At 47.9% G+C, this 18,822-nt stretch overlaps 1 protein-coding gene across 2 annotated transcripts in view; it reads left to right on the top strand.

Annotated features, from left to right (window-relative positions):
• The first annotated feature begins 3,557 nt into the window (after positions 1–3,557).
• The window catches only part of LOC115082553 (tRNA pseudouridine synthase A-like), a 29,984-nt gene continuing 14,719 nt past the window's right edge, over positions 3,558–18,822 (top strand). Inside the window, exons 1-4 of one of the 2 annotated variants that reach the window (XM_029586769.1) lie at positions 3,558–3,697; positions 4,260–4,503; positions 6,616–6,753; positions 13,096–13,198. In XM_029586769.1, the coding sequence (XP_029442629.1) occupies positions 4,279–4,503; positions 6,616–6,753; positions 13,096–13,198 (466 nt within the window). In that variant the 5' untranslated portion in view covers positions 3,558–3,697; positions 4,260–4,278. The remainder of the gene's footprint in view (positions 3,698–4,259; positions 4,504–6,615; positions 6,754–13,095; positions 13,199–18,822) is intronic. The other variant, XM_029586770.1, reaches the window with a different exon arrangement.

The raw sequence follows: 18,822 nt of genomic DNA, 5'->3' as shown, positions 1-18,822 counted from the left end.
TTATTTTAAACCATCCTGGTAGCGTTGGATAATTTGAGTGGTATATAAAATTTTAAATAAATAAAATAAAATAAAAGCAATCAAAACAAAACTAGACAAAACAGGAAAGTGAAAAAAGAAATTCCGGATGCCTAAAAATATTTAACTTACACCTAAGTTTTTTTCCTTAGAATTCTAAACTAGTTATTAAAGTATGATAATCTACCTTTCATCACCAGTCAGGCCAATACTGTAAGGTGCACTGTTTAACATATGGTATTTTTGACGTGCGTCCACTACCCCTTAAACTGTAAGGGGCGTAGCATGTCAAAAACGCATGTCCAACCCCCCCCCGAAACTAATAGTGCTCATCGCATGCAAATGCATGTTGATGAGGCTATTAGTTATGCACCCGGGATACTGAAAAAAGTGTGTGGCCAAGCTGCACATTTTAAGGGCAGGCGTTAATTTCTGAGCAGTCCAAAAAAGTATACAGCTTTTCTGTACACCCTCAGACTTAATATCCTAGCGATATTAAGTCGGAGGAACCAAAAATGTTTAAAAAAATAAAATGTGCCGACCAGTCAGGTTAGGAAAACAGATGCTCAATTTTACTGCATGTCAGCGGGTTTGGAAAACTGACACTTGTAAAATTGAGCAAAATTTAGCGCTGGGTTCCTGAACCTGCTCACAGCCACCTCTCCTGGATTTCTGCTAATAAGGAGGCATTAGGGACAATAATGTGCCCTAGTGCCTCCTTTTTAGCGTGACCCCCTCATTTAAATACAGGATCGCACGCCCAGGAGAGGTGGCTGGGTGCATGTTGGGAGAGCGGGTGCTCAACACGGAGTGCCCGTTTTCCACCTTTCTTATTGTATCGGCCTGAGTGAAATTAAGGCAGAGTTACAGTATAACATTCAGAAGTGGCTTTTAAATCCAGTGAGGACTTGCACTAATCACCTTTCTCTCTGTGGAATGAGCACAAGGAGCACCACCTTAAGGAGTATGTGGGGGTTAGACATCCTGAGATAGCTCTCTTGTTCAAGAAGCTTTTGATTACATTCAAGATGCCTGGTGAACTTTGTTCTTATGTTTTTCATTTTGTTTATTTATATTCCGCATTTTGTGATTTTCAAAGCAGACTGCATTCAGATGTTGTAGGTATTTCCCTGTCCTCAGAGGGCTCACAATCTAATGTCTTGAGTTGCTAAGACTTTTCTCTCATTCTGTGTTTATGGGAAAAATGCTTAGTAAATGAGGCCCTAAGTTTGCACTTAGGTTTGGGGGTCTGGCTGATTAAAATGTATTATTGTCTGACTAATAAATATTTAAAATAATACAATCTTAGATTATATTCTATAATATATTGCTTTAGTTTTTGGCCAGCTACTCTGATCCTAAATCATGTCAGGCCTTAAAAGTTTAGACAGTAGATCTTAATTGTGACCTAAAATGCACCGGTTATCAATGTAACCCTAAAAGGACGTGGAAAGATATGATCCTGCATGCCACCATCCTGTGTTTTACTAGTGGAGTAAAGGTTACCACAACCTCCAAAGATTCCAGTTTCTTTCAGGCTCAGTTCAGCTACTGGAGCCCTTACCTGCTGTGAGATAAATATGGAGAAAGATACCAAAGAGGAAGATAAACATGGCTTTTAAGGATTCATGGCATTGTAGGTCTTGAGTCTGTAACAATCAGTGGCTAACAGATATGGATGTGCTTTATTGTCCATCTTGTCTTGGCTGCAAACTGGAGAGTGAAGGAAGAGAAAGCCACTTCCAAGGGGTCAGCCCAGCATTAATTTCTGATTTAACAGAGGGGATGTCACAATTAATGATGCAAGAGCATTAGAGTCATGGTAAGCTGGTTACCAAGGTATTGTTAAAGCAGTGATGTCATAATTCAATGTAATAAATAAAAGTATATTTGTATAATGCAAAATAAATCTGCTACTGTCTTTCTGTCTGATTCATTAAGGCTTTTCTCCTATTCTGTGTCTATGGGAAAATTACCTTCATGAATAAGGCCCTTTATTGAAACTTCAGATTTTAATTGGTGTAGCTGACTGTAATTTGCTTTTTAGCATTTTTCTTGTTTTCACTTTGTCAAACTTTGTGTATGATCTCTCTTGAACTATTTAACTTATACCTATCCTAAAAATATGGCTGCTGTATCTAAATAAGAAACTAAAATGTGTTTGATTACTGCTTCAGTCAGTCACAAAGCAAGAACAGATGAATTATAATAAACTCACAAATATATAAGCATAAAAGAAATTGCATGATAATCAGCATAAAGCAATAAAAATCCTCTTGAATTCATATTACAGTTAATAATAAAACAGACCAAGTAAAAGGAGAAATTTAAATTAAAATGCTCCATGTCTTAACCTTTCTAAAAGTCATGGGAGAAGTTGGAGAAAAAACATCCATCAAAAAGAAAGGGGGCACAGAACTAAAAGCTGTTTTTCTAACCTGGGCTTAATTTGTGGGGGAACAGCCTGGAACGCAATTCTACCACTTCTTTTCAGACTTAAGAGGCAGAGGAGCAGGGATGTTCTGCTTCAGTCCCTCCCCTTCAAGCAGCCTGCAGCAGAAGAACGGCGTACAAGGAACAGGCGAAGGGGTGATACTGAAGCAGATGCTGCAGGGCTAAAAACGGACACAAAAAGGAGTTTAATTATCTCCCGTTTGAAACTTATGAGCAATAGTGCCAGTTGTCAAGGCTTTTTCAATCCTGACCTTGATAAGCACTACAGTTCACAATTTTCAAATTTGTGCTAATTTAACCGCTTTTGTGTCTGTGACCCAAGGCTTAGTTTCCGGCAAAACAACCAAGAATAGTGTTCTGCCACCTTTTTCTAGCGGTAAATCAGTTCCAGCTCCTTGCCAGAAACGTACCAGAACTGTGTAAATCAGCCTAGAGGTGGCAGGATTATTCCTGGGGCCTCAGAGAAAGCAGAGCATGTTGGAGCTGCTTATCCCAAGACAGGAACAGCCACATGGCCTTGATTTTTGTGCAATTTCTTGGCACCACTGAAAGGCCATGAAAGAAATTGGGAAGGGGTGAATGCCTATCCGCCCCAGTGCTTCTGCAGGTGTTTGTATATGCGCGTGTAGGAAATAACTCACTCCTAACACTAACTCCGCACTGCCTCATCTCCCTTTTTGTCTACAAATTAAGCCTTGCTTCTAACCGCTTACGAAAGGTTTTCCCCAAAAAATGTATGGGTTTATCCTAAAACTAAAAAAGCCCTTTCCCCATTAAACGTACGGCCTTGAGGGGGTACACACATGGGACTCGCTCTATAATTCTTTTCTTTCTCCTACATTTCCAACCTCCTTGCATCCCGGACCAGATTGCCACTTAATCCCCCAGCCCCGGCTCTGCTCCCATCACATCTCCACCCGCGCTGCCAGCGGCCATGTCCCAGCCTGCCCCGCGCGCTGTCACCAACGGCACGAGCATGCGTCCCAGCTTGCCCCGTGCGCTGTCACCATGGACATACGCATGCGCCCCCAAGCTGGAGGAAGTTTGTCCCTCGCGGGCCCCCGCTGGTGGATTTTTGAGTTCGGCTCGCACGTGTGCGGAGGACAGGTGGCTTCCTGGTCCGGGAAGAGCGAGAGCGGCACCGAGGCTACTTTGCTGCATGTGGCCCCGTCCACCGAGTCCCGCTGCGATCTCTTCCCCTCTCTGTGGACCCCGGCGCTCTCGGGTAGTTATGTTCGGCTTTGCGGCAAGGGGATCCAATAAGGGGAGGTTGAGTACATGTCTGTCTCTTAGGTAGGGGGAGATGAAAGTGCATGGGGAGGTGGGTGGGTCTGTCTTTCAGGGAGGAAGGGAGAGAAGGTTAATGGGGACTTCTTTCTCTCGGGGAGAGGAAGATGCTGCAGGAGGAAGGCTGTCTTTCAGAGAAGGGGGAGTTGGAGATGTGCATGGGGAGGTCTCAGGGAAGGGGAATATAGGACCACCCATGCACCCCTCTTTCTTTGAGAGAGGGTGTGATGTAGGGGTGAGGTCTGATGGGACTCAGGGGCATGGTAGGGTTTAATTTCTGGGGACTCCCATGAGACCGAGAATGTGTTTTTTAACACCTTTTCTGTTCTGTCTTTTTTTTTTTTTTTTTTTTATTAGAGACTGATCTGAATCTGTTCTGGAATTGTCAAAGAACAATTGATAATTCCACATTCTTTATTCTCGTCGCATGTTCAGCAAACTGTAACGCTCAATAAACCTTTGTGACAGCTGTTCATTTCTGATCCTATATTTTTGTTTAGATTTTGTAGTCTGTGGTAAATGGCTGAAAGTGTGACAGAGGATGCCTTGCTTCCAGCGAGGGAATTGATGGTGACTGGCGATGCAAAGCAATCGAGGAGCGTGAGCGATGATAGCGACCATGAACACAAAGCCAAACGATTTAAGGGCAACAAGTGGGATCTCAGTGAGGAGAACAAGAAATATCCCAAAAGGAAAGTAGTCTTGCTGCTGTCCTACTCTGGGAAAGGCTACCATGGAATGCAGGTATGTACAGTGCAAAGCTTGGCTTACAAATTGTATCTGTTCTGGAATTGTCAAAGAACAATTGATAATTCCACATTCTTTATTCTAGTCGCATGTTCAGCAAACTGTAACGCTCAATAAACCTATTTAGAGATCTACAATTTTTAAGCATTCAAGGCCAATACACAATTTATTGCAGAGGCATCACATAAGCAATGATATAAATATAAAAGACCTCATTCCACGTGGCACCAAATAATTTAGTCGCACACTGGATCACATTTAATCATAGATGTCCACTGCCCATTTTTTTTTGTTTATTTCATATGCAGATAAAAATATTTTATTTTACTTCCCTTTGTTGATGTCCAAGGCAGTAAGAATTCTTAGGAGGCATCCAACATAACACTATGTTTCAAGGCGGTCTGCATCAAGAGTAAGGACTACAGCAGTGTCACTTCTTTAATCACAAAAGGTACATCTCCCTTTCGTGCTCCCTTTATCTGCATGTGAATTATACAAAAAAATGGACATTGGAGACCTATGATTAAATGTGACCTGGTGTGTGACTAAATGATATGATTCTACACGGATGGGTGGTATGATGTCTTTTATATTTATATTGTTGCTTATGTGATGCCTCTGCATTAAATTGTTTATTGGCCTTGAATGCTTTGTTTTGCATATTGTACATTGTGCTTTCTGGCCAACTCTTGATTTTTGGTGATTTTGTGCCTCTCACATCTGGTGAGAGTCCACTGCAAAAGTCATTCAAGGATATTGGTGATAGACTGGCAGAGACAGTCTCCCGCATAGACAGGCTGATCTGGTCTTAGTTTTTGACCTAGTGCATCTGTGGATTGTAGGCCAACCTTTCTTTGAAAAATTATTGGCTCAACCTGTATGTTCTGACACACAGCTTGTTGGTGGCCCTAGTTGGAGAAGTAGTAGTTTGACAGTGAGTTAGAGCAGTGGTTCCTAACCTTTTCAAGCCAAAGGCATAGTAACCTCCATGGAGCAGACAGTGAAGACATGGGGAGGACTCATACAGCCAAAAGAAGAGCTAGGGAAGCACTGAAAGCCCCATCAGTCTCTCTTCCAACTTTTGAAACGGGGGGGGGGGGGCAGAGATGCACATGAACCTGTCATGTTGGACCAGCTCCTCTATATACAAGTGTAGTGTAGGGAGAAGTCAGTGGCAGCTGGCTCAGTCAGTTACCTTGGCTACTGCATGTGGCTGCCAGAGCTCTTCTACTGCTACTGCTGCTGCTACTGCTACTGCTACTGCTACTGCTGCTGCTGCTCCCAACATCAAGTCCTCAGTGCACGCTCTCCCCCATCTCACACAACCTGGGGATTGGACAGGCTGTGGGGACTCAGGAGATGGAAGAGGAGGAGATGTTGTGTGCTGCACAAAGCAGGGCCCAGCCATCCATGCCCCGGGTGCTACCCATTAATTATCCAGTGCTCATGATGTTGCTAGGAAGAACAGGTGTGCATGATCACACTTTCTCAGAAAATAATTCCTACGCACTTAAAAGCTACCACTGGTATTTCTTGTTGCTGTGAGACGCTGAGGGCACAGCCCAGGTGCTGGTCTGGATCTAAGCATCAGGCAGTGGTGACTTTTCCGTGGCACACCTGATCACATCTGAAGGCACACCAGAGGGCCATGGCACTCTAGTTGAGGAAACGCCGAGTTTGAAGTCCCTGTTCTGTATAGGTAAGCACAATATAAGTGGTGAAACGCATCCTAAAAGTTGTGATCCTCGACTTTGTGAATAGCTGGTCTGGTTTTGGATTTTGGGAATAGGGTAGTGAGGATCCCTTGACAAGCACCTGGGATCAAGCTTAGGTAGCTCACTGCCCCCCTTCCAGGAGGCTGAAAGATGAGATCCCTTTAAAAAAAAAAAAAAAAAAAAAAAAAAAATCAATGGGCTGCAAAACCAGAAAATGAAAACAGAGACCTGGTTGTTTAAAAAGACGCGGAGACGACAATCTCTTCTATTGTAAGTGCAGTGGTGTACAGAGGTGAGAGGCCTGGGTGAAAGCCCGCCACCTCGCTACGTGCGTAATGGCATGTCTCGGTGATGAGCCTGTACCCGCCTGTGGTTTTACTCCTCCCTCCTGCAGAGAAACGTGGGCTCTTCCCAATTCAAGACTATCGAAGATGACTTGGTTCATGCCCTTGTTCAGTCGGGGTGCATTCCGGAGAACCACGGTGAAGAGATGAAGAAAATGTCCTTTCAGAGGTGTGCGCGGACAGACAAGGTGAGGCGCCACCCTGTCCCCTCCCCCCTCCCGTCCCCGCTGGAGCTGATGCGCGATCCAAGTCATTCTTCTGCTGTCTGTTTGCTCTTTGGCACCAAAGGTTCCTCTGTGCTTCTCCCAAGTCTTTGTGAAGTCTGTTAATGTTTTAGCCTTCACCTCCTGCTCTGGGGGAGGGGGGGGGGTGTTCCACCACCCTTTCCGTGAAAACATATTTCCTGATGTTGCTCCTGAGTCCCTCCCCTTTGCAGTCTCATATCATAATTGGGGATCCAGTTTTATTGCAGTTCTCTTTTTGACAGAGGAAAATTACATTTCTCCTACTTTTATTTTATACTTTGTGAGTTGTCTGCCAAGAACATTCGCCTCTAGCTCAGATTGTGTTAGCACCTCCTCTCTCAGGCTTTGATTGCTGCTGCTTCCTCCCCCCTCAGCCCCATTCTGCCGCTTGCTTATTTATTTACATTTCTAATCTGCCACCTCATGTTAATGTTGAAAGCAGCTCAGGACCAGAGGGTTTATGCTCCCCTGCCAGCAGATGGAGATGGAGCAAGCTGATGTCACAGTATATATAACCCTGCAGTGACCCTAGCCTGCCAGTATTCCCCATCTCCAGCAGATGGTGGATGTGCATCTCCCTATGGGGATTGCTTCGAGTTTTTTGGAATGAGAAATTTGAAATTCTAAATTAAGGAAAAGAAAGCCCTGCTCTCCTGCAGTGATACCTAAAGGTACCTCCCCCAGTTGAGAATTCCTGAGGTGATTTCCATGGTCTCTCAGAGGTGTGCCTTGGTCCGGTAGCTGGGTTTCCCAGTGTGGGCTTAGCTGCTAGTTCAGCTGCAAAGCAGTGGGTGCAGGAGGCCGAGTGCGACGGTGACGGCAGCTGCCCTCTCCCCCCTGCAGCCAGAGATCATCTCTGTACTCAGCCAGTAAGCACTGAGCTCAGGTAAGGTTTTAAAAAAAAAAAGTTTTACCTTTGAATCAGAGACAGAGAGGTTTCAGGACATACTCTGGTCTCTGTGCTCAGTGCGCCATACTGAAGTTCGTTCCTGGTCCTGTTGGGGTTGGGGGAACTGGGCAGCCTGGCAGATTGAGCGACCCCCCCCCCCCCCCCCACCCGGCCCCACGTTTAGGCTTTTTTCTTGCACGATATGTGATAGGCCGCAGCAGCGTTTTTTTGCGTGCTCTGCTACCCTCTACAGGGCGTCAGTGTGCACAGTCTCTGTTTTTGGGCACGATTTTTATGCGCACAAATTGTACATTGTTCACACGCTTAGCTTGGCATACATGTTCTGTGTACGCCTTGTCACACTTTTTTCTATGTGCTTATTTTTTGTGCACATTCCCCTTTTGAGTGTGAACCATTCAGATGCACGTTTACCACCGTGATGGTGCTGGTAAGCAAGAAGCCTAAGCGTCTTCCTATTTGTGTTGCCTGAAATATTAGGGCTTCTTAGCCTGACCTGGCTTCTAACTTGTATCAGCACAGACGCTCAGGGAGAGTTTTCTTCCTCGGACTTTGCTAAGCCTGGCTCCTCTCATTCTGATGATGGGTTAGTCACGGTTTTGACTGGGGGGGTGTTGCCAGATCTTGGTTCTCCCTTGACTGGCTCCTCTGCAGGCAAGGGCAGTTCTGTGGAACCAGCTCTAGTTCCTTCTGGGCTTGGATTGGATCCAGCTGCCTTTTCTTGGGTGGAATTTTTTCAAGGCTTTTACAAGCCTTTCTTCAGGCGCAGTCCTCTGCTTCCCCCATTCCTGTCCGGTTGGACCCTCAGCCGGTGGCTTCTCCCTCTTCCAGTCCTATGCTTAGAAACTGGAGCTCGCCTCAGCTCCCTGTGGGTGTTCCCAACAGGAATCTGGATGGCACTGATGATGAGGTACATCCTGATTCCCTGGAAGATGGGGAAATTCCTCCAGAACTGGAACTGTCGAACCATGTTGTGGTTCTTTCATAGATTTCCCAGACTCTGAAACAGCTGGGTGTCCCTGGTTCGGATGCCATGTCTGAGCCAAGGAAGAATCCCATTTTGGTTTCCTTACATAAAACATCTTGTTTTTTCCCTGTGATGGATGCCATTCAAGAATTGATTGATCTCAAATGGGATGACCCAGAGGCAAATTTTAGAGGAGATTAGGCATTGGACGGCCTGTATCCCCAGGATCCGGCTGTGAAGAGCGTTGGCATTTTCTCAAAGTGGATGCACTGGCATGTGCCGTCTCTAAGTGGACGACTATCCCAGTAGAGGGAGGAGCAGCCTTGAAGGATGTACATGATAGAAGGATTAAGGCTATTCTTAAGCAAGCCTTTGAGGTGGTGGCAACGACTTTAGATTGCTTCCTGTTGTGCCCTACTAGCGTAATCTTGTCTGCTTCTCTCTCAGGAGGTTGATGAGTCTGGAGGGAAATCCAGAGCGGTTATGGAGTCTGCTGTCGCCTTTTTAGCAGACGCAGCTGTTGATTTGGTCTGTACCTCGGCCAGAGGAGTGACTTCAGTGATAGTGGCCAGGCATCAACTCTGGTTGTGCAATTGGTCAGCTGACGCAACCGCCAAAGCTATCTTACCAAGATGCCCTTTAAAGGCTTGCTTTTGTTTGGGAGTGAGTTGGAGAAACTGGCCAGTAAGTGGGGTGAGTCTCTGGTTCCTTGGTTGCCGGAGGATAAGAAGCAGTTAAAGCACCCCTTTGATATGAGGGGTCGTCTCTGAGGTTCCAGGTGGGTTGACCTTTCAGCGGACTTGGCCTTTCGGTAGGTCTCAGTCTTTTCGTCTCCGACAGCCCAAGAGAGGAGCGGGCTTGGATGGCGGATCTTCCCGAGCTTCCCAATGAAGGTTTGTCGACCCACCTTCCGGAACAAGAGAGAGGGGAACGTCTCTCTATCTCTTATCAGAGATGGGTCGAGATCACGTCGGACCAGTGGGTCCTGGAGGTGGTAAGAGAAGGATATGTGCTGGAATTTTGCTGTATTCCTCAGGATATGTGTTCATAATGTCCCCTTGCCACTCCCTCGCAGAAGAAGCAGGCAGTTGAGTTTATGCTTCAAAGGCTCCTCAGGGTGAGAGCTGTGGTTCTGGTGCCCACGTCCCAAGAAAGTATGGGGCGATATTGTATTTATTTTGTTGTGCCCAAGAAGGAGGGCTCCTTTCATCTATCCTGGATCTCAAGAGGGTCAACCATCATTTGAAGGTGACTCATTTTCACATGTAAACCTTAAGCTCCGTGATAATGGCGGTGCAGTTGGGGGGAATTCTTTACCTCCTTGGATCTGTCAGAGGCTTACCTTCATATTCCCATCCAATTGGAACACCAATGCTTCCTACGCTTTGCGGTGTTGGGGTGCCATTATTGGTTTCAGATGCTGCCCTTTGGTCTAGCCAAAGGTCCCAGAACATTTTCCAATGTTATGGTGGTAGTAGTGGTGACCTTGCAAAAGAAAGGGATCTTGGTGCACCTGTTTTGGACAACTGGCTAATTCGAGCCAAGTGTCAGGAAGAGAGCTGCCTGGTGACATACAAGGTGATCTCCTTATTGCAGGAGTTCGGTTGGGTGGTGAACCTGACAGAGAGCAATCTTCAGCCATCCCAGTCGGAGTATCTGGGGGTTCGGTTCAACACGGGGCAGGACAGAGTTTTCCTTCCGGAAGTTAGGATCCAGAAATTGATGTCTCGAGAGCATCAGTTGGTGAATACCATATGCCCGACAGTGTGGTCCTACCTATAGGTGCTCGGCTTGATGGCGGCTACCCTGGAAATGGTGCCATGAGCAAGGGCGCATATGCGTCTTCTTCAGCACTCTCTGCTGTCTCGTTGGAACCTGCAATCTCAGGACTATGCAGTTCGACTCCACTTGCCGGTGGAAATCTGCTCCCACTTCCAATGGTGGTTGCAGGAGGATAATCTGAGAAAGGGAGTTCCCTTGTCCTCTTCGACCTGGTTGGTACTCATGACAGATGCAAGTCTCCACGGTTGGAGAGCTCACTCTCTCTGGAGTTAATGGCCCAAGGGTGTTGGAATGTCGATGATGTTCCAGCGGGACTCTATCTCCTGGAAGCCCGGGCAGTACGGCTGGCATGCTTGCAGTTCAGCCATAGGCTGCAGGATCAAGCGATTCGCATGATGTCTGACAACATGATGATGGTGGCCTATATCACTCACCAGGAGGAACCAAGAGCCAGCAAGTGTTGCAGTTTATGGATTGGGCGGAAGGTCATCTGCAGATGATCTCTGCCTCTCACATTGCAGAAAAAGACAATGTAAGCACGGACTTTCTCAGCAGAGAGAGTCTGGATCCAGGAGAGTGGGTGTTGTCAGCTGAGGCATTTTAGCTGATTGTAGATTGCTGGGACCTTCCATTCCTAGACCTGCTGGTGACTTCTCCTAAGGCGAAGGTTCCTTGATTCTATAGTCACAGGAGAGATCCATGGTCCCTGGGAATAGACGCTCTTGTACAGGTCTGGACGGAAGACAGATTACTTTATGCCTTTCCTCCATGGCACTTGCTCGGCAGGATAATCTGCAAGATTGAAGGCTACAGAAGGCTAGTACTCCTGGTGGTGCCGGACTGGCCCAGGTGTCTGTGGTATGCAGATTTGCGAAGACTCCTGGCGGAAACTCCCCTTCGCCTTCTGCCGCACATGGCTCTGTTACAGCAGGGACTGGTTCTTTACGAGGAATCGACTTGGTTCTGTCTTATGGTTTGTCCCTTGAGAGGGCTTGCCTGTAAGGTGTAGTTATTCCTCTGTAGTGATTACCACCTTACTCCGCACTTGCAAGTTCTCTACTTCCTTGGCTTATGTGCGGGTTTGGAGAGTTTTTGAGGCCTGGTGTGAGGAGCGAGGTGTTCTTCCTCCTTCAGTTAAGATCCCGCTCATTCTGGATTTTTTGTAGGATGGGTTGAATAAAAGATTGGCCCTTAATTCCTTGAAGGTGCAGGTTGCAGCTCTTGCCTGTTTCAGAGGCCTGGTGAATGGTGTTTCCTTGCCGTCTCATCCTGATGTGGCCTGTTTTTTGAAGGGAGTGAAGCATCTTAGGCCTCCCTTGAGGTTACCGGTTCCATTGTGGAGTCTTAACTTGGTGCTGGATCTTTGGGGGGCCCTACGTTGCAGTTGTTAACCTTGAAGACTGTTCCTGGTGGCTATATGTTTAGCGCATCGAATCTCTGAGCTGCAGGTCTTGTCTTTTTGGGAGTTGTTTCTTTGGGTGACTCCCGGGGTGTTACAACTGTGTACTGCCAAGATAGGGCCCTTTCTCTCACTTGGGTTAGTCTTGCTGTTTTGACTGATGGAATGGTTAAGAGTGCTTTGTTTGCTGATAGAAGGTTTCTGTGTGGGACGTGTACCCATGTTTTCCTTAGTATAGACGGACTCAGCTTCCTACCCTCGGCTGCCGCATGAGTGTGTCAATAGTCTTCCTTTGGGGCTCTGGGTCCCAAGGGATTACTGGTAAGTGTTCATCCAGTCCCTAGCTTGGGGTACCTAGAATCTTACATGAGGTCAGTGTTTATGGTTGGTTGTATACAGTTCTGGTTAGCTGTTTTTAATTAAGATTTTTGCTACTCTGTCCGCAGTTGGTTTTGAAGAGAATACTGTCAGGCTGGGGTCACTGCAGGGCTATATATACTGTGACGTCAGCTTGCTCGCCAACTGCTGGCAGGGGAGCATAAACCCACTGGTCCTGTGTCCATCTGTCTACACTAAGGAAAACAAAATTATCAGGTAAGTACTTCCTCCATCTTATTGTAAATCTATTTATGAACATTTTTTGCCTGTCAGTCCAACATACTTGCTCCTGGCAGGTTAAAAAATACACAAGAAACAATCGCATAAAATCAAATAGTAGAAACAAGACTACAGTGCACATAACATATAAGACCCAGATACTTTAAAAAGCATCACTATCTGAGCTATAAACCCAACAAATATGAAAAGGCGTGCTGAAAAGAAAAAGCTCTCACTGCTGTCTCTTCCCCCCCCCCCCCCCTATCTACTGCTGCTGCCACCACCACCTTCTCCTTTCTGGGCCTCTGTATGCTACCGCTGCACCCACTACCATCATCTCCTATCTAGACTTCCATCAGTTACTGCTGCTGCTGCCTCCTGTCTGGGCCTCGGCTGGCTGCTGCATCTGCCGCCTCCTAAAGCGGCCTCTGTCCGCTGCTACTGCCTCATCCTAGCTCCCAAATCTTCCATTGCGGACCCTGCCTTATCCTCTCTCCTCCCTCCTTCCCTCCAGCCTCCCTTTGCTGCTGTTACTCACACATCACCCGCCAGTCCTTTCCTTGACATCAGCCAATTGCATAATATATATGATGAGAATTGGTTTGTGCTGTGTACCATTTTGTATTCGTACAGGGGGTTTCTGCAGCTGGCCAGATTGTGTCACTGAAGGTTTGGCTAATAGATAACATTGTGGAAAAAATCAATGATTACCTTCCTTCACATATCAGAATTCTGGGTAAGAAATATATTTCTCGTGTGTGTATGTGTGTGCCTGTAATTTTGCTGTGGGTGTGCGTGCTCCTGTAGCTTTGCTCTGAGCGTGTGTGCATGTACAACCTGTGCAAGTACTGCAGATTGCCACAGGAAGGAATACTCTTTCTGCCACTGCTTTTCTATCATTTGGCAACAGAGATAGTGTTAATGAGGGGCTGCTGGTGTCCTGCCAGAGACTTATTGTCATGTACCCTGAGAGACATTTTCTATAAATTGTTCTGTTGCTGATGTACAGTATTTTCGGGGGTAGCATTAGTTAGGGGAGGTGTGAAAAAGATACGGAGCCTTCTGAATGAAAACACTGAACAATATCCATAAGGAAAGTTTCCTAGCGTGTAGCCAGATGGACTCAGGACCAATGGGTTATGTGCTCCCCTACTAGCAGATGGAGACTGAGTCAGGTTTCAAAGCTGACGTCACCCTAGATACACTCCTGCAGTGACCTCAGCCATCCAGTATTTCTCCTTCTCTTAGCAGATGTGGATTGTGCCTTCCTTATCGGGAACACCGTACTCTTTAGAAGAGGAAATTTTACCTTTAAATTTTACCGTTAAATTGGAGAATGATCGAGCCCTACTCTCCTGCGGTGATACCTAATGGTCCGTGCCCCAGTTGAGAATTCCTGAGGCGATTTCTGAGATCCCTCAGAGGTTTGCCTTGGTCCGGTAGTCTGTTCTCGGCATGGACTTTGCTGCTGAAGCAGCTGAAAGGCAGTGGGTGCAGGAAGTTGAGCGCGGCGATGACTGCCAAAGCCCTCTCCCCGCACAGCCGGAGACAGTCTTTATACTCAGCCGGTAAACACTGAGATCAGGTAAGTAAAGAAGAACTCCTCAGATTCAGAGACATGGAAGGGCTTTGGTAAGTCTTTGCTCTGGTCTCCTTGCTCGGCGTGCCATACTGACAACTTTCCTGCCACCCCCCCCCCCCCCCCCCCCCCCGGTAGGGCAAGGGAAGGGGGTTTCTGAGTGGCTTCGCTTCAGATTTGCTGTGCAATCCATGTGGCAGGCTGCAGCGGTGCAATCTTGTGCGCGGTTTGGTGCAGCACCATTTTCCCCAATTGACAGTCTGTACTTGCGATGCGGGCTGGCCCTGTTGTGCGCCTAATGCGCACAAAAGTGCACGCACTTCTGTGTGCATAACAACGTGCATACCTGCGCGCATAAGTATACGCATACATTCGCGCACAACCGGACACTTATCCTTAACGTGCATCAGGGAGGATTTGTGCGCGCTCAAGCTCGGGTGCTAACCAGCTGAACGCACAACTTACAGTGGCTCTGGCAACAAAGAAGCACAAGCAACACTCCCTTTGTGCTACCTGCCATGTTAGGGCTACACAGTCTGACCTAGAATCCTTCTGAGTCAGCACTGCGAGGAGGCCCAGGGAGGGCTGGACTCCCAGAAGTTCTCCAAGCCTGGCCCTTCCCAGTCAGAGGTCTTATCCTTCCAGCTCTATCATCGTGCCTCGGGACATGCCTCCCCTCAGTAAGAGTATCCCTGACAGGGACCCAGTCACCACGGACAACGATGGTGATGCAGAATCATTGGAGAACAGGGAAATCCCCCCCAGGCCTGGAGCCATACAGGACCATGCTCTGGTTTTTCCACAGAGATGAATTGCCAGCCCTGGTCTCCCAGACCCTGAAGACTCTGTGATTTCTCGGCATGGACCCTATGTTGCAACCAAAGAGGAATCCCATCCTGGTGTCTCTATGGAAAGCCTCTTGCTATTTCTCGATGCTGGAAGTCATTCGGGAGTTGATTGACCTGGAGTGATCCGCCCTGGAAGCCACTTTTAAAGGAGGTCAGACCTTAGAGGCCTTGAACCCTTTGGACCCGCCAAAGAACACCTGCATTTCCCGAAAGTGTATGCCCTGGTCTGCCCCATCTCGACGCAAACAATTATCTCAGTAGAGGGGAGGAGCAGCCTTGAAGGATGCACACGATAGGCGATTGGAGCCCATCCTTAAGCAAGCCTTTGACGCGACAGCAATGACACTGCAGATTGCTTCTTGTTGGTGCCCTGGTGGCTCGTTCATGTCTGCTTCTCTCTCTCTCGAGACAGATAGCTCAGTGTCACATCCCAGAGAGGCGATGGAGCCTGCTGTGGCCTTCCTAGTGGATGCAAGCTCTGACCTAGTGCGTACCTCGGCCAGAAGACAGCTATGGCCTCAAAATTGGACAGCGGATGTGACCTCTAAGGCAAACCTCACAAAAGATACCCTTTAAGGGATCCTTTCTATTCGGAAACAAATTGGAAAAGCTAGCCAGTGAATCTCCAGTGCCTCAGCTACCGGAAGATAAGAAAAAGAGGTCACAGCATCCCTCACCCATGAGGGGTCGGGCTAGGGGCTCCCAGCACATCCGGCCCTACAGAAACTCATTTCAGATATCTCAGCCCTCAGGAAGGTCTCAGTCCTTACGGAGCTGACAACCAAAAAGAGGAACTGGTTCGACCCGAACTTCCCAATGAAGTTTGGCCGACCCATCCACGGAATGAGGAGATAGAGGGCCGACCATCCCTCTTCTATCAGAGGTGGGTCGAGATCACGTCGGACAAATGGGTACTGGACATCATCCGAGAATGATACGTTCTAGAATTTCACAGCATCCCTCAGGATATGTTCATGATGTCACCTTGCCACTCCCAGCACAAAAAACTGGCAGTGGAATCCACGTTGATAAGGCTTCTTAGTTTGAGAGCTATAACCCCAGTACCTATACCCCAGGAAAATATGGGGCGTTATTTGATCTATTCATCGTTCCCAAGAAGGAGGGGTAATTTTGCCCCATCCTGGATCTCAAGAGCATCAGTTGTCATCTGCAGGTAATTCACTTCCGCATGGAAACTCTTTGCACCGTCAAAATGGCCGTACAACTGCGAGAGTTCTTAACATCCCTGGACCTCTCAGAGGTCTACTTTCATACTTTGCGGTATGGGGCCCCCATTATCAGTCCTGGGTGTTGCCCTTTGGCCTGGCAACCGCCCCCAGAAGATTCTCCAAAATTATGGTGATCATAGCGGCGGCACTGAGGAAAGAAGAGATCCTGGTGCACCCTTACTTAGACGACTGGCTGATCAGGGCAAAGTCATGGAAGAGAGCCTCCAGGTGACCAGCAGTGTCAGGTTCCTGCTTCAGGAACTCGGTTGGGTCATGAATATGGACAAGAGCAATCTCAAACCCTCCAGTCCTTAGAGTACCTGGGAGTTCAGTTCGACACCAAGCAGGACAAGGTCTTCCTCCTTCTCTCGAGGATAAGGAAACTGATATGCCAAGGGCGTTGTTGACTAACAGCATGCGCCCCAGGGTGTGGAGCTATCTCCAGGTCCTCGGCCTGATGGCGTCAACCTTGGAGGTAGTACTGTGGGCGAGGGCACACATGGCCACTCCAACACTCCCTGCTGTCACGTTGGAACCAACTGTCTCAAGACTACTCGATTCGCCTCCACCTACCGATGGAAGTATGTTCTTGGCTCCAGTGATGGCTACAGGAAGTGCAGCTAAGCAAGGGTGTAAGCCAGTCCCCACCGAATTGGCTAGTCCTCATGAGGGACGCGAGCCTCCGAGGGTGGGGAGCCCACTGTCAGGAACTGACAACCCAGGGACGATGGACCAAGAAGCGCGCTGGAACATAAACCGCCTGGAAGCCCGAGCTGTCAGATTAGCGTGTGTGCAAGTCAGCCACAGGCTCCAGGGATAAGCAGTCTGCGTGATGTCAGACAACGCAACAACGGTAGCCTACATCAACCACCAGGGAGGAACCAAAAGCTATTAAGTGTCTCTAGAGATAAGACCCCCTTATGGAATGGGTGGAGTTAAATCTACAAGGGATTTCGGCCTTCCACATCATGGGAAAAAATATAATCTGAGCAGACTTTCTCAGCAGGGAGAGTCTGGATCCAGGGGAATGGGTGTTGTCGACCAGAGCCTTCCAGCTCCTAGTAGATCGCTGGGGCCTCCCATTCATCGACCTACTGGCCACATCTCTCAATGCAAAGGTCCCCCAATTCTTCAGGCGCAGAAGAGATCAACGCTTCCAAGGGGATCGATCCCCTTGTCCAGACCTGGCCAGAGGAAGACTTACTGTACGCCTTCCCTCTGCTGGGCAAGGTCATTTGCAAGATCAAATGCCACAGAAAGTTAGTCCTTCTGGTGGCTCTGGATTGGCCCAGAAGCCTATGGTATGCAGACATGTGGAGGCTTCTGGTGGAAAGCCCCCTATGCCTCCCCCCCCCCTGCTGAGGGACCTACTCCAACAGGGTCCGATCCTTCGTAAGGACCCAACTCTGTTTTGTCTTACAGTCTGGCCCTTGAGAGGGCTCACTTGACAAAAGAGTGGATATTTGGCGGCTGTAATCGTCACCTTGCTCCATGCGCAGAAGTTCTCAACGTCTCTGGTGTACGTGCGGATCTGGAGACTATTTGAGGCCTGGTGCGAGGAATGTGGGGTGCCTCCTCGGACGACCAAGATCCCCATGATTCAGGAAGGCCTGAACAAAGGACTGTCCCTCAACTCCTTGAAGGTCTAGTTGGTGCTCTCTCCTGTTTTCAGAGGCGAGGTGAACCGAGCCCGCCTGTCGACACCTCCGACCTCCCTTTAAGTGGCCGGTCCCCCTATGGAACCTCAATCTAGTATTGGACTTCTTAGCAGGGCCTTCCTTTCAGCCACTGCGCTCTTCTTTCTACACCTGTTAATGCTGAAGACTGTATTCTTGTTGGTGATATGCTCGGCTCGTCACATCTCTGAACTACAGGCGCTGTCATGTCAGGAGCCGTACCTCCGGTTGACTCCAGGAACGTTGCAGCTTCACACTGTCCCTTCCTTCCTTGCCAAAGGTAGTCTCAGACTGGTTCAGGTGAAACTCCATTTCCTTACCGTCCCTAGATAGTTGCAAGGACTCGGAAGACTACCGCCTCCTACGCCACTTAAATGTCAGTAGGCTGTTAGTATAGTATCTAGAATGTACAGAACCGGTGCGCAAGATGGACCACTTGATGGTTTTTCATGGTGGAAGGAAACAAGGCGAAGCAGCTTCGTGAGCTACCATAGCTCACTGGATCAAGGAAGTGATTATGGAAGCTTATATAGAGACAGGGAAGCCTTTATGCCTTCAGGTTAAAGCTCAATCCACTAGGGCCCAGGCAGTATCCTGGGCGGAAGCTAAACTACTGTCTCCTGTCAACATCTGTCGAGCAGCGACATGGTCTTCCTTGTACAGGACGTCCAAGCACAAGAAGATGCAGCCTTTGCTAGGGTGGTGCTAACCGGACCACGGGTAGCCTCCCGCCCCATTTGGGAGTAGCTTTTGGTACATCCTATTGGTCCTGAGTCCATCTGGCTACACTCTAGGAAATGGAGAAATTACATACCTGATAATTTTGTTTTCCTTAGTGTAGATAGATGGACTCAGCATCCCGTCCATGACTGCCCGTGAACAGTGCTAAGGAATCGCACATGAATCACGCTTCCAAAGAGGTTACGGGTAAGCCATCACCCTATCTCTAGATCTGGGCATCTGTAATATTGCTGGGATTCAGCGCTTATGTTTGGTTGAGTTCAGTTACGTTCACCAGTTTTAATCAA

Source organism: Rhinatrema bivittatum, unplaced genomic scaffold, assembly GCF_901001135.1.
Source record: "Rhinatrema bivittatum unplaced genomic scaffold, aRhiBiv1.1, whole genome shotgun sequence".
Classification (NCBI taxonomy): domain Eukaryota; kingdom Metazoa; phylum Chordata; class Amphibia; order Gymnophiona; family Rhinatrematidae; genus Rhinatrema; species Rhinatrema bivittatum.
This window is presented reverse-complemented; position numbering and strand designations above follow the sequence as displayed.